The sequence below is a fragment of the Callospermophilus lateralis genome, chromosome 8 (genome assembly GCF_048772815.1).
Source record: "Callospermophilus lateralis isolate mCalLat2 chromosome 8, mCalLat2.hap1, whole genome shotgun sequence".
NCBI classification, from domain to species: Eukaryota; Metazoa; Chordata; class Mammalia; order Rodentia; family Sciuridae; genus Callospermophilus; species Callospermophilus lateralis.
In genome coordinates, this window is record NC_135312.1 from 53,139,083 (window position 1) to 53,154,150 (window position 15,068).

The window sequence follows — 15,068 nt, forward strand, 5'->3', positions numbered from 1 at the left end:
CTGGCCCCCTTAGACCATTACTGCAGTGACCTCTGAATGCCTGGACAATCAAACACAGTGAAATGAATCCTGGGGAAACTTCTTTCTAGGCAACCCTATGCAAGCATAGGTCCAAGGTCTCTCAAACAAGTTTTCACTTCTACACCCTTGAGCCTGCAATGGGTGTGGTTTTGTTGACTCCTGAGATGCCCTCAGGGTATCTTTCCTTTGTCTCAGCAAAGTACTTAACTTCTCTTTATTGATGACCATCTTTACAGTGAATTCCTTGGCCCCAATTTTATCTGCACTTCTTTGACCAACACAGTTTTCCAAATCTCTCTGCTTCCAATTTTCACAGTAAACCTAGCTAAAATCTGCCAGCAACACCCAGGCCACCCAGGCCTGAATGCTGTGCTTCCTTGAAATTTCTTCCACCAGATTATTAGTCCATTACCTTTAAATTTACCTTCACAGAAAGCTCCGCCGAAACAATCATTTACCTGTCCCGAGATTTTATTAGCAGGACGTAGAGGTCAGTGGTAGAGGCCAGTTGCAGAAGAGAAGGGGGTGGAGAGGGAGAGGGAGAGGGAGAGGGAGAGGGAGAGGGGGAGAGAGAGAGAGAGAGAGAGAGAGAGAGAGAGAGAGAGAGAGGATGAGAGGGAGAGGGAGAGAGGGAGAGAGAGAGGGAGGGAGGGAGAGGGAGGAAAGGGAGGGGTGAGAGAGAGAGAGAGGGAGGGAGAGGCTACTTATAATATCTTATACAATATAAATACTATGTAAACAGTTGTCACACTATAATGTTTACAGAATAATGATGGGGGGGGGGGGAAGTCTGCACATGTTCAGAACAGCCAGCCATCACAGGCCTAATTTGCAGTAAATGAAGGAGATGGTGAGATGCTCTAATAACAAGAACTGGAGAGGGACTGAGAATCTGTATAACTCCTTCACATTGATTCAGTGTAGTGCTAAGAAGTAGGCAAGTTCAAGTTTTGCTCTTTGAAAATTTCTGAAGTCTTTTTTCCCAGATATTTTTATTTGAAGCTTGGTTGAGTCCATAAATGCTGAACTAGAAGATACAAAAGGTCTCTTAAATTGGTTTTGTGTCAGTCATGGTGCTAAAATCTGAAGATTTGGACAAAAAGATTTATTTTTCCCCTTTAATAGTCTGACAGTCTAACAGGGATATGTATATAATTTCATGTATATAATTTGTATATATGTATATAAAATGTATATAATTTCAGTAAGTGTAATAAGTGTTCCAAAAAATTATTTGCAGAGTAATTTCAAAACAGAAAGAAAAGGCAGCTCTGCCTGCCTAAATTAGAAAATTATGCTCAGATGATTTTGAACTGAACTTTACTGACAGGTTGACAAGCAATATATATTTACTTAATAAATAAACTCTGTGTTCAATAGACTTTTTGTTTTGGGGTGCTGAGTATTGAATCCAGGGTCCCAGACATGCTAGATAAGTGCTTAACCACTTAGCTACACCTCCAGCCATCAATAGTTATTTTTAATGACTTTTAACTTCATTGGATAAAGTTTTTAAAAAAGAGTTAAAGATGGGAATAAAATACTTTAGACACTATTTCTAATAAATGGATAAAGTTCTCTTAACCTTAGAAATAGTCTCCATTATAAGAAGTAAAAGGGAAGGAATTCAATCTCTTTCTTTTGCTTGGTAAGTAACATTTCTATTAATTTTTCATACAGATATAGAGGTCAAATACCACCTGATGAGTGATTTCAGCTACTAACTATATCCAGAGGTGGTATTTCTCTAGAATTCTATGTTAATTCAATCATGACCAGGCCAAGTTGAAACTTCTAGCCAAATATATTGGGTCAAACAAGACAGTTGGAGGCAACTAACAGCAATTAGAACGGGGTGAAGAGCAAGGCATTGACATAATTGTCCTGTTCTCCATTAGCTTAAGACAGTTTCTAGATCCCCTTCATAATGCAAGACTTTAGTTTGGAAATGAAATAAGAGCAGAGAGGCACAATGAATTCTAGTTGAAGTCACTTTGGATGGGAGTTCAGCTGTAGTTCAGCTTCCCCAACAGCCAAGGGGAGATCAGTTCTAATGCTCTCAGAGAAAAATTGATTCCAGAAAACTTCATCTCTTAACCACAAACACTAGTACATCTAAAAAGTAAATTAGAATTCCTGGGGAAATAGCTAATATGCCTGCCCCCCAGTAGAAGCTCTTTTTTATCGGGTTCTAGCTTCATCCAGAAAAAAGAACTGATTCAAAAACGTTCATCTTGCACAAAAACTATACAGGTAATTGTTAACTATGTAGCTTTTCAGGGACATTCCTCCCCTAAAAATTCTGACTCAACAGTGTGGGCTAAGGCAGGAATTTTTTCAAACAATATTTTAGTGTCCAGTATGCACCACACATATTCTAATGGTTTGGAAAACTTAGTTTCTATTATAAGAAGAAAGAAAACTAAGTAAATATATATTAGCAAAAAGTTCATATTGTGATATGAAGAAAATAAAAGATAAAATAAGGGAATGACAAATGAGAAGTGACTATTTTAAGAGTGCCAAAGAAAGCTACTCTAAAAAGGAAAGATTTGACCTGAAACCTAAATAATGAAAAGGGCATTAATGAGAAGAACTAGTGCAAGAACATTCCAGGAACCGAGTAGAAATAGGAAGTTCCTGGTTCAGGAAAGAGTTTGGCACATTCAAGGAAAAGAAAGGTCATCAAAGCTGGCAAACAGTGAAAGAAAAAAGCAGCTCAAGATTAGGTAAGAAGGATTAAGATAAAATCACAAAGAAATTTATAGTCCCTGGTAAGGAGTTTGGAATATATTCCAAGTCCCATAGGAAGGCATTGAAAGATTTTAAGCAAAAGAACAATCGTATCATATATATGTTCAAAAAAGAAAATTTTTATAAATGTGTGAAGAATTATTGTAAAGTGATTAAAAGTAAAAATAGACCAAAAAGGGAAGTACTGGGTTGATCCAGGTGTGAGACATCAGTGGTTGGAACTAGGGTAATAAAAAGGAAAGATTAAAAAACAGTGGCAAATTCATGGTTTATAAGGCTTATAATTCTTCTAATGGATTATTGGGGGAAAGAGACAAAAGTCTAGTCAAGGGATTTTCTTCTGAGCTATTAGAAATATCATAGCACTATTAAGAAAGCAGAAAAGAAACTAGTAGAAGACTAGTTTAGGAATGGAATGCATTTGGAAATTAAAGATTTTATTTTGTTCATGATAAGTTCAGAGTATCTATTTTACATACCAATGGAGATGTTAAAGTAGCTGTTAGAGACCTGGACCTGAAGTTCTTTTGAAGTAGACAGCAAGCTGATGGTATTTAAGTCAATAGGAATGGAGTAAGTCACAGAACAAATAATGAAGATTAAGGAAGAAAAAAGTAGAGGGATGATGGACTTAGAAAGAATCCTTGAAAGTTTTCTCAACTCAGAGTCTGAGAAAAATAAAATGAACTAAAAGAGGAGTTAAGAGCCACTAGTGATTTGTGAAGGAAACTTTGCAAGCCATGAAGACTAACCACCATGCCAAAAGCTGCTAGAAGATTAAAAGGAGGATATAAGCCTTAACTCTAAAGTGGGCTACATGAAGATCTTCATTGATTGGGCTGTCAATTTTGATTGATGTTGGAGGAATGAAAGACCTATTGGAATAAATATAGGGAAGAGTTAAGACAGTCTTCAGACCATCTTGGATAATATATATGTAAATTGAATTTTTTTCTTGTTTATCCCTTGCCTTTTATTTGTGTCTTTATAATGGCTCCATAAGTCCTGGGACCCTAAAAATTACTAACGCCTTGAAGTTATGAGTGCAGTGACGCTAAAATCATAATGATATGCTAGGATCCAGAAGTCATCTATGTCTTCTTCCAGCCTCAAAACAGTCACCTCTGTAAGTGTTCAGGAGAAAGCACTATCTCTTTAAATGTTCTCTGCAAGCAGAGATTGTGGCCATTATATTCCCCAAAATATCTTATTTACAATAAGAACTGTATATTGTGTATATTGCTGATTTAAGGGAATCAGCTACAAAAGAGCAAAATTTTGATATTCTATTTTGCTATATTGCTCACAATATTTTTAGAGACTTACACTATTTTTCCATGACTCACAAATAGCAAAGATTTCTGAAGTATATGGATTTCTATGAGTTTCTGCCGATGTTCTGATGACTTACTAATTAAACACAGAAAACTATATTAGTTATTTATATTGCAACTACTGCTTCAAACATCTCACTTTAAGAACACAATAGAGTGTTGAGATCACCCTGGTACTGAGGTGGCAGAGAAATAAAATGAAACAACAAAAAAATAAAACTACATGAATATGAATATCTTCAAAAGAAGGGAAAATAGATTATACATCACTAGCTATCAGGATTATAAACACTAATTATCAGGACCTAAACAAAAAGGAAGCCCTGCTAGTTCTCTTCCCATAATACAAAGATTTTGGGGGAGCAGGCTTTGCATCCTAAAAGGAATATGTCACAAGATCAAGACTGGTGATTTTTTTTTTTTCAAAAATCCTTAGTATTGGAGTCTTGTTCTGGGATATGTAAAAGCTGGGAGTTCTCATCCTTTTTTAAATTTTCTTTATAAAACACTAGAACATTTGGGTAGCTCCATTTTGGAGTTTACTTAGTTCATCTCAAAACTCAAGCTTTGTTTACTCAAAACTTTATTTAGTGCTTGTGGATTACCTTAGATCAAAATGTATAAAGAATGTCTAATGTCATTAGTATTCATGTAAACATTTGACAATGAACATTGCAAGAACAGGGATGTTTGCTTGCTTTGCTAACTTATTCCTAATGCCTCAAACATTACTTGAAATAATATATGTTTTGCAAAGTTTTGCAAAGACCCTACAAAACCCAGACTGGTGTTGGAGGTGGATGGCTAATCCTGCTGTAGAAATGCTTTTTCTCTTAGTTGTGGGGAAGGATTCCTACATTTCCAAGTGTTCTTGAAATACATGTTTCTACTAAAGCAGCATTATTAAAGTTTTAATATCTTTGGAACTTGGAAATTTGATAATTAAACACTAAGCTTAAAATTATTCCTAAATCAATCACTGAGAAATCACATATAGAATAGAATACCTTTACAATTTGGGAACTGATCATACTCAGTCTTCCAACTCTCACTTGATCAGGAAAACAGGGTGACTAAACAGCTGAGATGATGGCTGGTCTTGCTACTTTCACAGTATGTTTAGTGATTTCAAAACTTTGCCATCTCTCCCCAAAGGGCGAAAAACAACTTTCTGAGAAACAGAAAGTCTCAACTTACTCTGAACAAGCTGAAAAAGTATTCTAGGATTCAGAACAATGTTCTCAATTTTCTAAGCCAGAATCAGTTCCAAGAAATAGAGAGGAACCCAGAAATATCTACTATGATGATAATATTTCTTATTTATATTCTGGCAGTTCTACATCAATTCCTGTAAACACCTCAGTCTGCTAATGTTTTCACAGCCAAAGTAAAATCATAGCTAAAATTACTTCCAGAAAAAAAGAAAATACTCTTTCTTAAATTTTTATGAAGACTACTTGTTTAGCTACATTTTACCAAACATTCAACCTATCAGCAGCTTTATGATCTGTACTACAAATCAGAAGAAGTTGTCCTAGAAATTGAACAATTATCCCCAATTCAATAAGTTAATACTGTACATCCTAAATGGTTCACATATATTACTGAAATTTAAATATAAAAAAAATTATTATGAGTTTAACCAATTAGGATGTATTAAATGCTTATACCATAATCATACTGAAGAATAGATATCATAGTTCAAATGCAAATGACTCTCCCACTTTATATTAAGACTTCATATACAGATTTAATTTGTAAAAATTGTACTCTTTGGCATGAAAGAGACAGTCAGTTTTCTAATTTTTAAAAAACAATAGTAATAATTCTGAAAGGAAAAAAATACAAACCATAGCCCATACTAAATGTAGGGTCACTTGAAATTCAGTTTCTTTAACTTAAAAAAGAAAAAAGAAATTAAAATATGAAAGTATGTGGCTAGCTGTTTTTCATCTTAACAATAGCTTTAAATTTAATTAGGCAAGATTAGTTAATAATACAATTAGTACTTTAAACAATTCTATATTTTATAAAGGATAAGATTATTTAATAAGATAGAATAGTCTTTTTTTTTTAAGCTTTGTGACTGACAACTCTATTTCCCCCTTTGCATTTCATTAGCTAAGATTGACCTAAAGATGACCCTGCTGTCGTCAGATCTTCCCGTTTTGTCATCATCTCATTGGGTAGAAAGTAGGAGGGAAATAGAATGGACTCAAGGTACTAATACCCTATAATTAGTCTTCGGTTATTTATCTTGGGTCTTCTCTACAACTAAGAAGCCAAGGAAGACTTTACTGCCAAGCAAGACCTGACAGAAACAAGCAAAGGTAATTGTTCTAAATAGCTCAGAGTGACTCTTTCCACAGTAGTTAGTTGGATCATCACCGAGTTATTTTTGAATGACATTTTCTTCCTTTTAGCCTTTATTGCTATGTTTGAATGTGTCCAAGCATTACTTCAACATTAATTTCTAATATAAACCCTCGATTTTTTATGGTGTTATGATTAAATTAATTTTAACTTTACTTTGGCTGAAGGTTTGATACTGGCTAAATTAGAGAAGACATCATGAATTCTAAATAAGAACATGCTTGAGACAATAAATGTATTGCTACAAACAGAGAGAGTCAACTCAGGAAGATGGACCTCTGATAATAATCCTCATTGATCCACTAATTACCTTTGAATTTTGTTTCTACCCAAAAGTCATAATTTTGTTATAGTATAATTATGTTTTAAAGTATGTGTTTCATGTGCTCATGGAAGTTGAATAATTCTATAATTCCACAAACTATATCTTCTTTCCAAGCGATGAGGGCAAGTTCAAGTACTTGCTGGTTCAAGTACCTAAAATGTAAAGCATGTCATCTCTGATTTCTATTTATGCTAAAAAGGGAGGAACTATTATCATTTTATAGAATGTTCTCTTTTGTATGTGTGGTATTTTATGTGAATTGGGATGTCGTCTATGATTTACAAGAGAAAGATTATTTTTTAGTCAATAATTTTCAAAGGCAAATAGAATCTGATCCGATTCCTTTTCTCTACCTGGGGCTTTAATTCTGTGACTTTTCTAAGGCTCACTTTGCAGTGACTCAAGTTTATTTAAGTGTGGCAATAACAATAGTTGCAGAAAATGTACTTAATATTTACTTCATAAATATAATGTGAACCTAAAAGTTTAGATGTCACATCACTGTCTAAAAGACAATTTATTAAAATTAAGAAGCAAATGTGACACTGTATCCTTTAAAATTTTTTTATTTGTTCTAATTAATTATACATGAATACAGAATGCATTTTTACATATCATACATAAATGGAGTGTAACTTCTCGTTATTTTGTTTGTCCACCATGTAGAATTATACCAGTCCTGTAATCATATACACACATGGGTAATAAGGTCTGATTCATTCCACTGTCCTTCCCACCCTCATACTCCCTTCCCTCCCTTCCCTCTCCTGTCTCTAATCCTAATTACCTCTATTCTTTCCTAGCTCTCCCCCCTTATTGTGAATAAGTATCAGCATATCAGAAAAAAAAAATACAGGCCCTTGGTTCTTTGGGATTGACTTATTTCACTTAGCATGATATTCTCCCCCTCTACCCATTTGCCAGTCAATGCCATAATTTCATTCTTCTTTAAGGCTGAGTAATATTCAGTTATATATATATATATATCACATTTTCTTTACCCATTTATCTGTTGAAGGGCACCCAGGTTGGTTCCATAGTTTTGCTATTGTGAAATGAGCTTCTGTAAACATTGATGTGGATGCATCACTATAGTATGCTGCTTTTACGTCCTTTGAGTATAACTGGATCCTCTTTTATTTAAAACAAATAAATAAACAAATAAGCTATTTTGTTTCCTTAAACATTTCAGTCAGTCACTGAAGTTGTCCTATCTATACTTATTAAAACAGTGAAGTTAATCATATCACTTAGGTTTACTAGAGAAGTAGATTTAGATTATGATGAGTGCATTTTCACATCTTCCCACTCCTCTTCCATCCTATGTACTTTATGTACATTGATCATAGATCACCAAATTTTAGAAATCACTCAGATCAAACTCTTATGTTACAGGTAAGTAATGCAAAGTCTGGGAAAGGGAAATGAATTGACTGTGGTTACACAAGTAAGGATGAGACCTGGACTAGAATTCAGTCCTCCGAAGGAGTGTCTAGTCTTATTAGTGTCTAGTCCAAAAACAAATGTTTTCCGTTGTTTACTAAGTAGTGCCTCACGCTTTAACCAGTGTTTAAGATCTCTACTTTTTCTGCTCTAAACTTTCTTCCCAACTTTGTCTTTCCCTTATCCTATAACACTTCAACCAAAATGTCCATGGATATTTTCAAGGAGTTCTCCTTTACCTGAAGTGTGTTCTTCCCTATTAAACTCCCCGTAGGCAAGTTCCATCTATACGTCATCTACACAAAGACTTTGCTGCTTCTCTCAACTGAAATTTTCTATCAGGAGAAACTGTCTTTGTGGCATTTTGTGTGTCAGCTCTCATCCCTAAAGAGAATGTTATTTTTTAGCAACATTTATATCAGTTTCACCTTGATAATCTCAACATTTGGCATAGGACTTCATTCTTATTAGGTTCTCAGAATATACTAAATGAACAGATGACTGAACTTGTAATAATGCTTTTATTAATATTATCAAAATTTTTTTATTAATATATTCAAAATTTTTTCCTCTAAGTTTAGAGTTTCTAATACTCTTGATAAAATAGAATTTCCACTTTGGCTAAATCTACCTTCAAAATCAGGCTCTTTTTTCCTTAAAGCAAAGCAAAGCAAACATTATATCAAATCATTTCTAAATTGTTAGTAATAGATTCTTTTAATATTTTATTTTTTAGGTGCAATAATGAAAGGTTTTCTTCTGATTGTGAATGTTGTGGCCCTAACCCTGCCTCTCTTGGTGAGTTAATTTCATTTAACCAAGAATATTTTATTTAAGGGTTAAATTTCTAAATACATTTATGCCCCATAGAATAAAATACCTCCATGCTAGATATTTTAATATTTATTTCTATTATAAAAGTAATGTTCTAGATACCCATTTAGTTACCATAGTTTAAAAATCCCACTTAATCATGTATAAAAAAGGCTTTCAAATTTTTATGCTATAAAAATATATATTCTGGGGAAAGTAATACTGAAAATATTTTTAAATTATAAAATGCTCTAAAGACAATTTATAAAGAACAAATACAGAAATAGAGTCATAAATCTTCAATTGTTCTAATTAAATTCCTACTTCTCCCAGATTCCATTTCCTTAAGTACTAAATCCTTAAATATCAGAGGTTTGGCTAAGCTTTTTCACTGAGACCTTGACACTCTGTCTCTAGCATTCAAATCATTATCTTATCTTGAGTTATACTCCACTCATGATGTCAACTAGCAGGCTCCTTCCCAAGGACCCAGGACCATAAACAGTTCTAAGATTGGCCAATGCCATTTTGAACTGCATGATATGTTTAACAGTAGGCAAAAAAAAAAAAAAAGGTTCTGCTTCTCTTTTGATATTTTAAAATTGTTTTTATTGTTGCTTTGGCTATTGCTCTGTTTTATTTTCATGTTCATTCAGGAATTTCAAACACTATATTTGCCAACAGCAAGAACAAGGAAGGAAGCATAGCTAATAGTATAGCTGCTCAGTTAAGATTGTAAAAATTTTAGAGTTCTTCCTTCATTTATTACTAAATTTAGGCTTGCTTTAAGTTAAGCTCTTTTAAATAAATTTGTTATGTAAATTCTTTTTTTTTTCAATACTAAAGAATGAACCCAGAGGCACTTAAATACTGAGCAGATTCTCAGCTCTTTTTATTTTTATGTTTTTATTGTTTATTTTATTTTTTGGCACCAGGGATTGAACTCAGGGGCCCACAGCCACTGAGTCACATCCTCATCCCTATTTTGTGTTTTTTTTTTTTGTTTGTTTGTTTTGTTTTTTGTTTTTGTTTTTTCTTAAGAGTCAGGGTCTCACTGAGTTGCTTAGCCCTTCGCTATTGCTGAGGCTGGCTTGCAACCCTCCTGTCTCAGCCTCCCAAACCGCTGGGATTACAGGCATGCACCACTGCACCTGGCTTTAATTTTTTCATTTCTAGACAGGGCCTTAGTAAGTTGCTTAAGGCCTGGCTTAGTTGCTGAGTTTGGCCTTGATCTTACAATCCTCCAGTCTCAGCTTCCCAAATTGCAGGTGTGCACCACCATGACCAGCTGTTATATAAATTCTTTTAGTTGTGTGTGGGGAGTATTCCAGGGATTGAACTCATGGGCACTTGACCACTGAGTCACATCCCCAACCCTCTTTTGTATTTTATTTAGAGGTAGGGTTTCACTGAGTTACTTAGCACCTCACTTTTGCTGAGGCTGTCTCTGAACTCTCAATCCTCCTGCCTCAGCCTCCAGTGCCACTGAGATTACAGGCATGTGCCATGGCCTGGCTCTGTTATGCAAAGTCTTGGAGTCAAAACTACTCTTAAAATTTTTGAATTACTGTGACTTTCACATTTTTTATTATTCTTTTAAATTATATTTTATAGTTACCTGCATATTAAGAATTTAGGTAATAGGAGTACTCCCTAAATTTCTCCTTTGAATAATAGGAGTTAAAGTTCCAATCATAAAATGAGCCACAATTAACTGCTCTTCCCAGCTTCTCAAGCTATTAGAGCCTACATTGTGTAAACTGTCCTTTGCATTTCAGAAAGGCTTCAAGCCCCAGGCGCATGCATAAATAATTCAAAAGAAAAATTAAACTTTGTAGATTTTGCCATTCGATTCTAAGAGTAGTCAAAATTACACAAATTAAAACAGCAATATTATACCATCATTTATGTGCTAAATTAACCCTTCCTCAAAAATAAAAATACTGACATCATACACATTGTGTCTTCAATAAAAAATATTTTTAAACCAAAACAGAGAATAAGAACAAATAATAATTTTTAAAACTGCCATGCTTTTTTTTTTTTAATTTCTCATTATTTATTTTTCTGTAACTCCTCAGGCTGCAGAGGTACAAGACCAGGAAAAACCAGTAGTAAGTTTATCTTAATTATTTCTGTTAGACACATGAACTCCACAATATATTATTCTTCGAAGTTCAATATTAAAATGCTGTCTAAAAACTAAATAAGCATTTTTATCTTCACAAATAATCTAATGGTCTTTGAAAAAAAAAAACAAAACCCTATCACTGAACTTCAGCAAAAGATAATACGAATCCACCTCAGACTTGTTCATCTGAAACTCTTGGCTCCATTACATAGCCCAAGGCATGTATTTTTGTCTTTCTTGTGTATGCACCCACAAGAGAAAACACTCTCAACATTTCACATTGAGAGGACATAGAAACAAAGTAAAACTTAATCTCTCCTGTCTACATTTTAAGACTTGGGGAAAGATCCCCTTGTAAAGGGCCCTTGAATACTTATATACTTGTATTTGTTTTCCTTTTGTTTCCCAAATATATTTGAATTAATATATTCAAATTTGTTTCCTTTTATGAGATATGTTTGCTTTGTTGTATTGTTTTTCTATTCATATAGAAATACAAATTTTTATGTATGCATATAATTTAATTTTCAATTAAAAATTGAAAATTCCCTAGCTCATCTTTTGTGGAGAAAATTAAACTTAAAGAAAAAAAGAATTCAAAATTTAAATCCAGAAATCCTCCCACATTTTACTATTTTGCTATAATTAGTTTAGAGAAAATAAAGCTTACCATCTCTCAGGCTAAGCTCTAGATAAATAAAATTTGAGCAATTAAAAATATGTGGTACAAATATGTACTTTAGTGTATATGTGTGTTATCTGTGTTTGTGCATGATATGTCAAAGTTCCCTGTGAGAATTTTCAAGGTGTTGTACTCATAATATCCAGTATTTACTGAGTACTTTCCATATGTGTCAAATCTGGGGCAATGTGGTTTGCATTGAGAATTATCTCATCTACTTTGTTTGAAAAAAGTATTACTTTTAAAAATTGTTGAAAATAAGATTTTATAATATATAAAATATTGAGTTAAAAGAAGGTGTATATATCCATATCATGTAAAATAATATTATGTTGAGTTCCATACTTCAAATGTTGTATCAATATCAAATGATATTATTTCAAAAAATGCTAATTTAAGATAGCTCTACATTCTTCTATAATCATACATTTCTACATATTTTATTCTTTTTTCAGTGCAACAAAAAAATTGAAAGGTTGTTTGATGAGAAGATAGTCTCATATGTCCCAATTCAATATGTGTTGAATAGGAATCCTCATTTTGAACCTAATTACTATCAACGTACACCAGTTGCATCAATTAATAATCCATATATGATTCATCCATACTCTACAAAAGCATTTGTACATATGTCACATGCCCAAATTCCCCAGTGGCATCTCCTGTCAACTATCCCCCATCCTACCATGGTACAACCTCACCCATATCTACACCCATCATTTATGGCAATTCCCCCAAAGAAAATTCAGGATAAAACCACTATCACTGCCAATGATGTTAAAAATACCGTTGAGCCTACACCAGTTCCTACTGATGAACCAGCAGTGAGCACCACAGTCATTCCTGAAGCTTTCTCAGAGTTTGTCAACACCCCTGAAACTACCACAGTCCCAGTGACTTCACCAGTTGTATAAAAGAAACAAAATAGAAGACAATATAGGTAAGTGAACAAAATATAAAATGAACAATTCAAACAAGAAGCATGGAATTATCATACAATTATAAAATCTAAAATTGTGAGAATGGATAAATTAAGTATGTTATGGGAGCAGGCAAAATAGGATAATTGTAATTTTATTTGGAGGACCTATAGCACTATAGCACATCAATTAATAGATTCTGTTCCAACAAAAAATAATCACACTTTATAAAATTAAGAATTTGGGAATTTTATTCTCAAATGCTTTTTCTGCCAACTGGAACACTCTTAGAATGTATTAATTTTATTTCATCACTATTCACAGACAGCTATGACAGTGAGTAAAATACTATATATACTCTGATTTTTTATCTCAAAAATGAATTTTCTTAGATCAAGTTATTTAGAATATGAGTTTTAATTTTTTAATTCCATAACAATGCTCTTGTGCTCTAATTTTGGGTATGAATAGAGTGAAAGGAAATTATATATTTCCCATGTGCTCCTTTATTTCAGATATCATTCCAGGAAGGTTCCATGAAATTAGGAATCACAAATTTCTTCTAAGACAAAATAGGGAATAATTACAATTCTTAGCTTCAAAAAAACATAGCTATTAAAAGAATACTTTCATGATATCAAATGTAATATAAAAGGTTACTGCTTGTTATTTGGATTGATGAATAATAATAGAGTCTAAAATAGTTGACAACTTTTAGGAAGTTATATTAATGAAATAGAAAGTTTTATCCAAAGAATGAAATAATTTGGAAATAAAGGTACAAAACTTTAGAGATTTGCAACAAAGTTTATCAGTCCATTTAACTGTCTACATGTTTTATACCACACAATGGTCTGTGGTCTGATGGGACTAGCATAAGCCAGAAAAGGCTACTTCTTCCATCTTCTTGCTTAATAGTCTTAAGCTGGTCATTACACTCTGAGCTTTCATTTTTCTCACAAATTTAGTTGCTATAAGGCTTCAGTGAAAATGTATATGTGGGAAATTTTTAAAAACTGATGAATTTGAAAAATATATCAGAAAAGTAAAATTGATAAATAGTAAAATTTATCTTTAACCAAACCCAAAGTTATTACTATATAAGAAATTTTCATAATAATGTCAGTTGAGTCCTATCACATCCATTCAGTGCCTATTTTATTACTATTTCAAATTTAGGAATGAAGAAAGAATAGGCCTAAGGGAGTTAAGTGAGTTATCACAGGTAGAAAGTACAAAATGGGACGCAAAGAAAACATGTTTAATTTCAGATAAGTAGAGCTTAATTACCATGCCCATCTATTTGCATATGGTCTACTTTGCAAAAAAATCACAGAAAACACACTGTGATATCCTTAGACTATTATATGTACAAATTCCATTATTATTTAATAGCCTATCTGTTAAGAAAATGATAATAAACTGGATAAATATTTGTCTTTAGAAAGACAAAATGAGGAAATTAACAAAAACAACATGAAAATTACTTAATATTTAGTTAAATATTTTATTCATCAAACATTATTATTACATAATTAATGCTTTTAATGGAATAATCCTTATTCAATAGTACGTTTCTTCAAAATTCAGGAATCTAGATTCCTGAATTAAAACCACTGTCTACCACTTATAAAGAATCATGTAAAGGACAGTTGTCTATGTAGGTAAAGTCCTATTGCCAATTTTAAGTATTTAAACTGAAACACTTAATTTGATAAACACTGATACAGTCACAAAAGAAAAATCATGGAAGTTAGATAAAAGTTTGCATATGAGAACTGTTAACATACTGTGAACTAATTTTAAACCATCCTTTTTGTAGGTCTTGCTGAAACCAAATGACTACTTCAAACTCTTCTTTAGCCATTTGTCTTCCTTCATTCAAGATAAAATGTGATTTAGATCCTTTTTCTTCTCCCCTTACTTTTTACATTCATGCCATGTTTAATTTTTTTTTTCTTTTTGATTCTTGCACAATAAAGTCAATTGAATGCAATTGCATGATTTTACTTTAGAGGAGTTGTGGAGATGTTTCCGGGATCTTTGAAACCTTGACATTCCAAGGCAAATTCAGTGTGCATTTGAGTACACAGTTTACCATGGGCAGAGATCACAGTTTCATCAAATTCTTGAAGTGGTCCATGATCTAATACTGATTAAGAACTGTTCCTCTAGAATAGCACTGAACATTTAAACTAACTGGTACCAGAAAAGAACTAAGCCATGGTATTCCAATCTAGAGAGAACCACAAAGTGACGTTTAGGAACCTTA

The 15,068-nt window shown here is 33.0% G+C and overlaps 1 protein-coding gene across 1 annotated transcript; it reads left to right on the forward strand.

Annotated features, from left to right (window-relative positions):
• Nucleotides 1-6,374: 6,374 nt before the first annotated feature.
• Nucleotides 6,375-14,792, forward strand: Csn3 (casein kappa). Its single transcript, XM_076865066.2, has 5 exons — nucleotides 6,375-6,439; nucleotides 8,987-9,048; nucleotides 11,145-11,177; nucleotides 12,332-12,816; nucleotides 14,619-14,792. The coding sequence occupies exons 2-4, from the start codon at nucleotides 8,995-8,997 to the stop codon at nucleotides 12,788-12,790; spliced, it is 546 nt and encodes a 181-aa protein (XP_076721181.2). The 5' UTR covers nucleotides 6,375-6,439; nucleotides 8,987-8,994; the 3' UTR covers nucleotides 12,791-12,816; nucleotides 14,619-14,792.
• Nucleotides 14,793-15,068: the final 276 nt, after the last annotated feature.

Excerpts from the sequence above, each read along its gene's own strand:
- Csn3 (XM_076865066.2), top strand. The coding sequence starts at position 8,995 with ATGAAAGGTTTTCTTCTGATTGTGAATGTTGTGGCCCTAACCCTGCCT. Across the intron at positions 9,049-11,144 it reads CCCTAACCCTGCCTCTCTTG|GCTGCAGAGGTACAAGACCA; the intron begins GTGAGTTAATTT and ends GTAACTCCTCAG. Across the intron at positions 11,178-12,331 it reads AAGACCAGGAAAAACCAGTA|TGCAACAAAAAAATTGAAAG; the intron begins GTAAGTTTATCT and ends TTCTTTTTTCAG.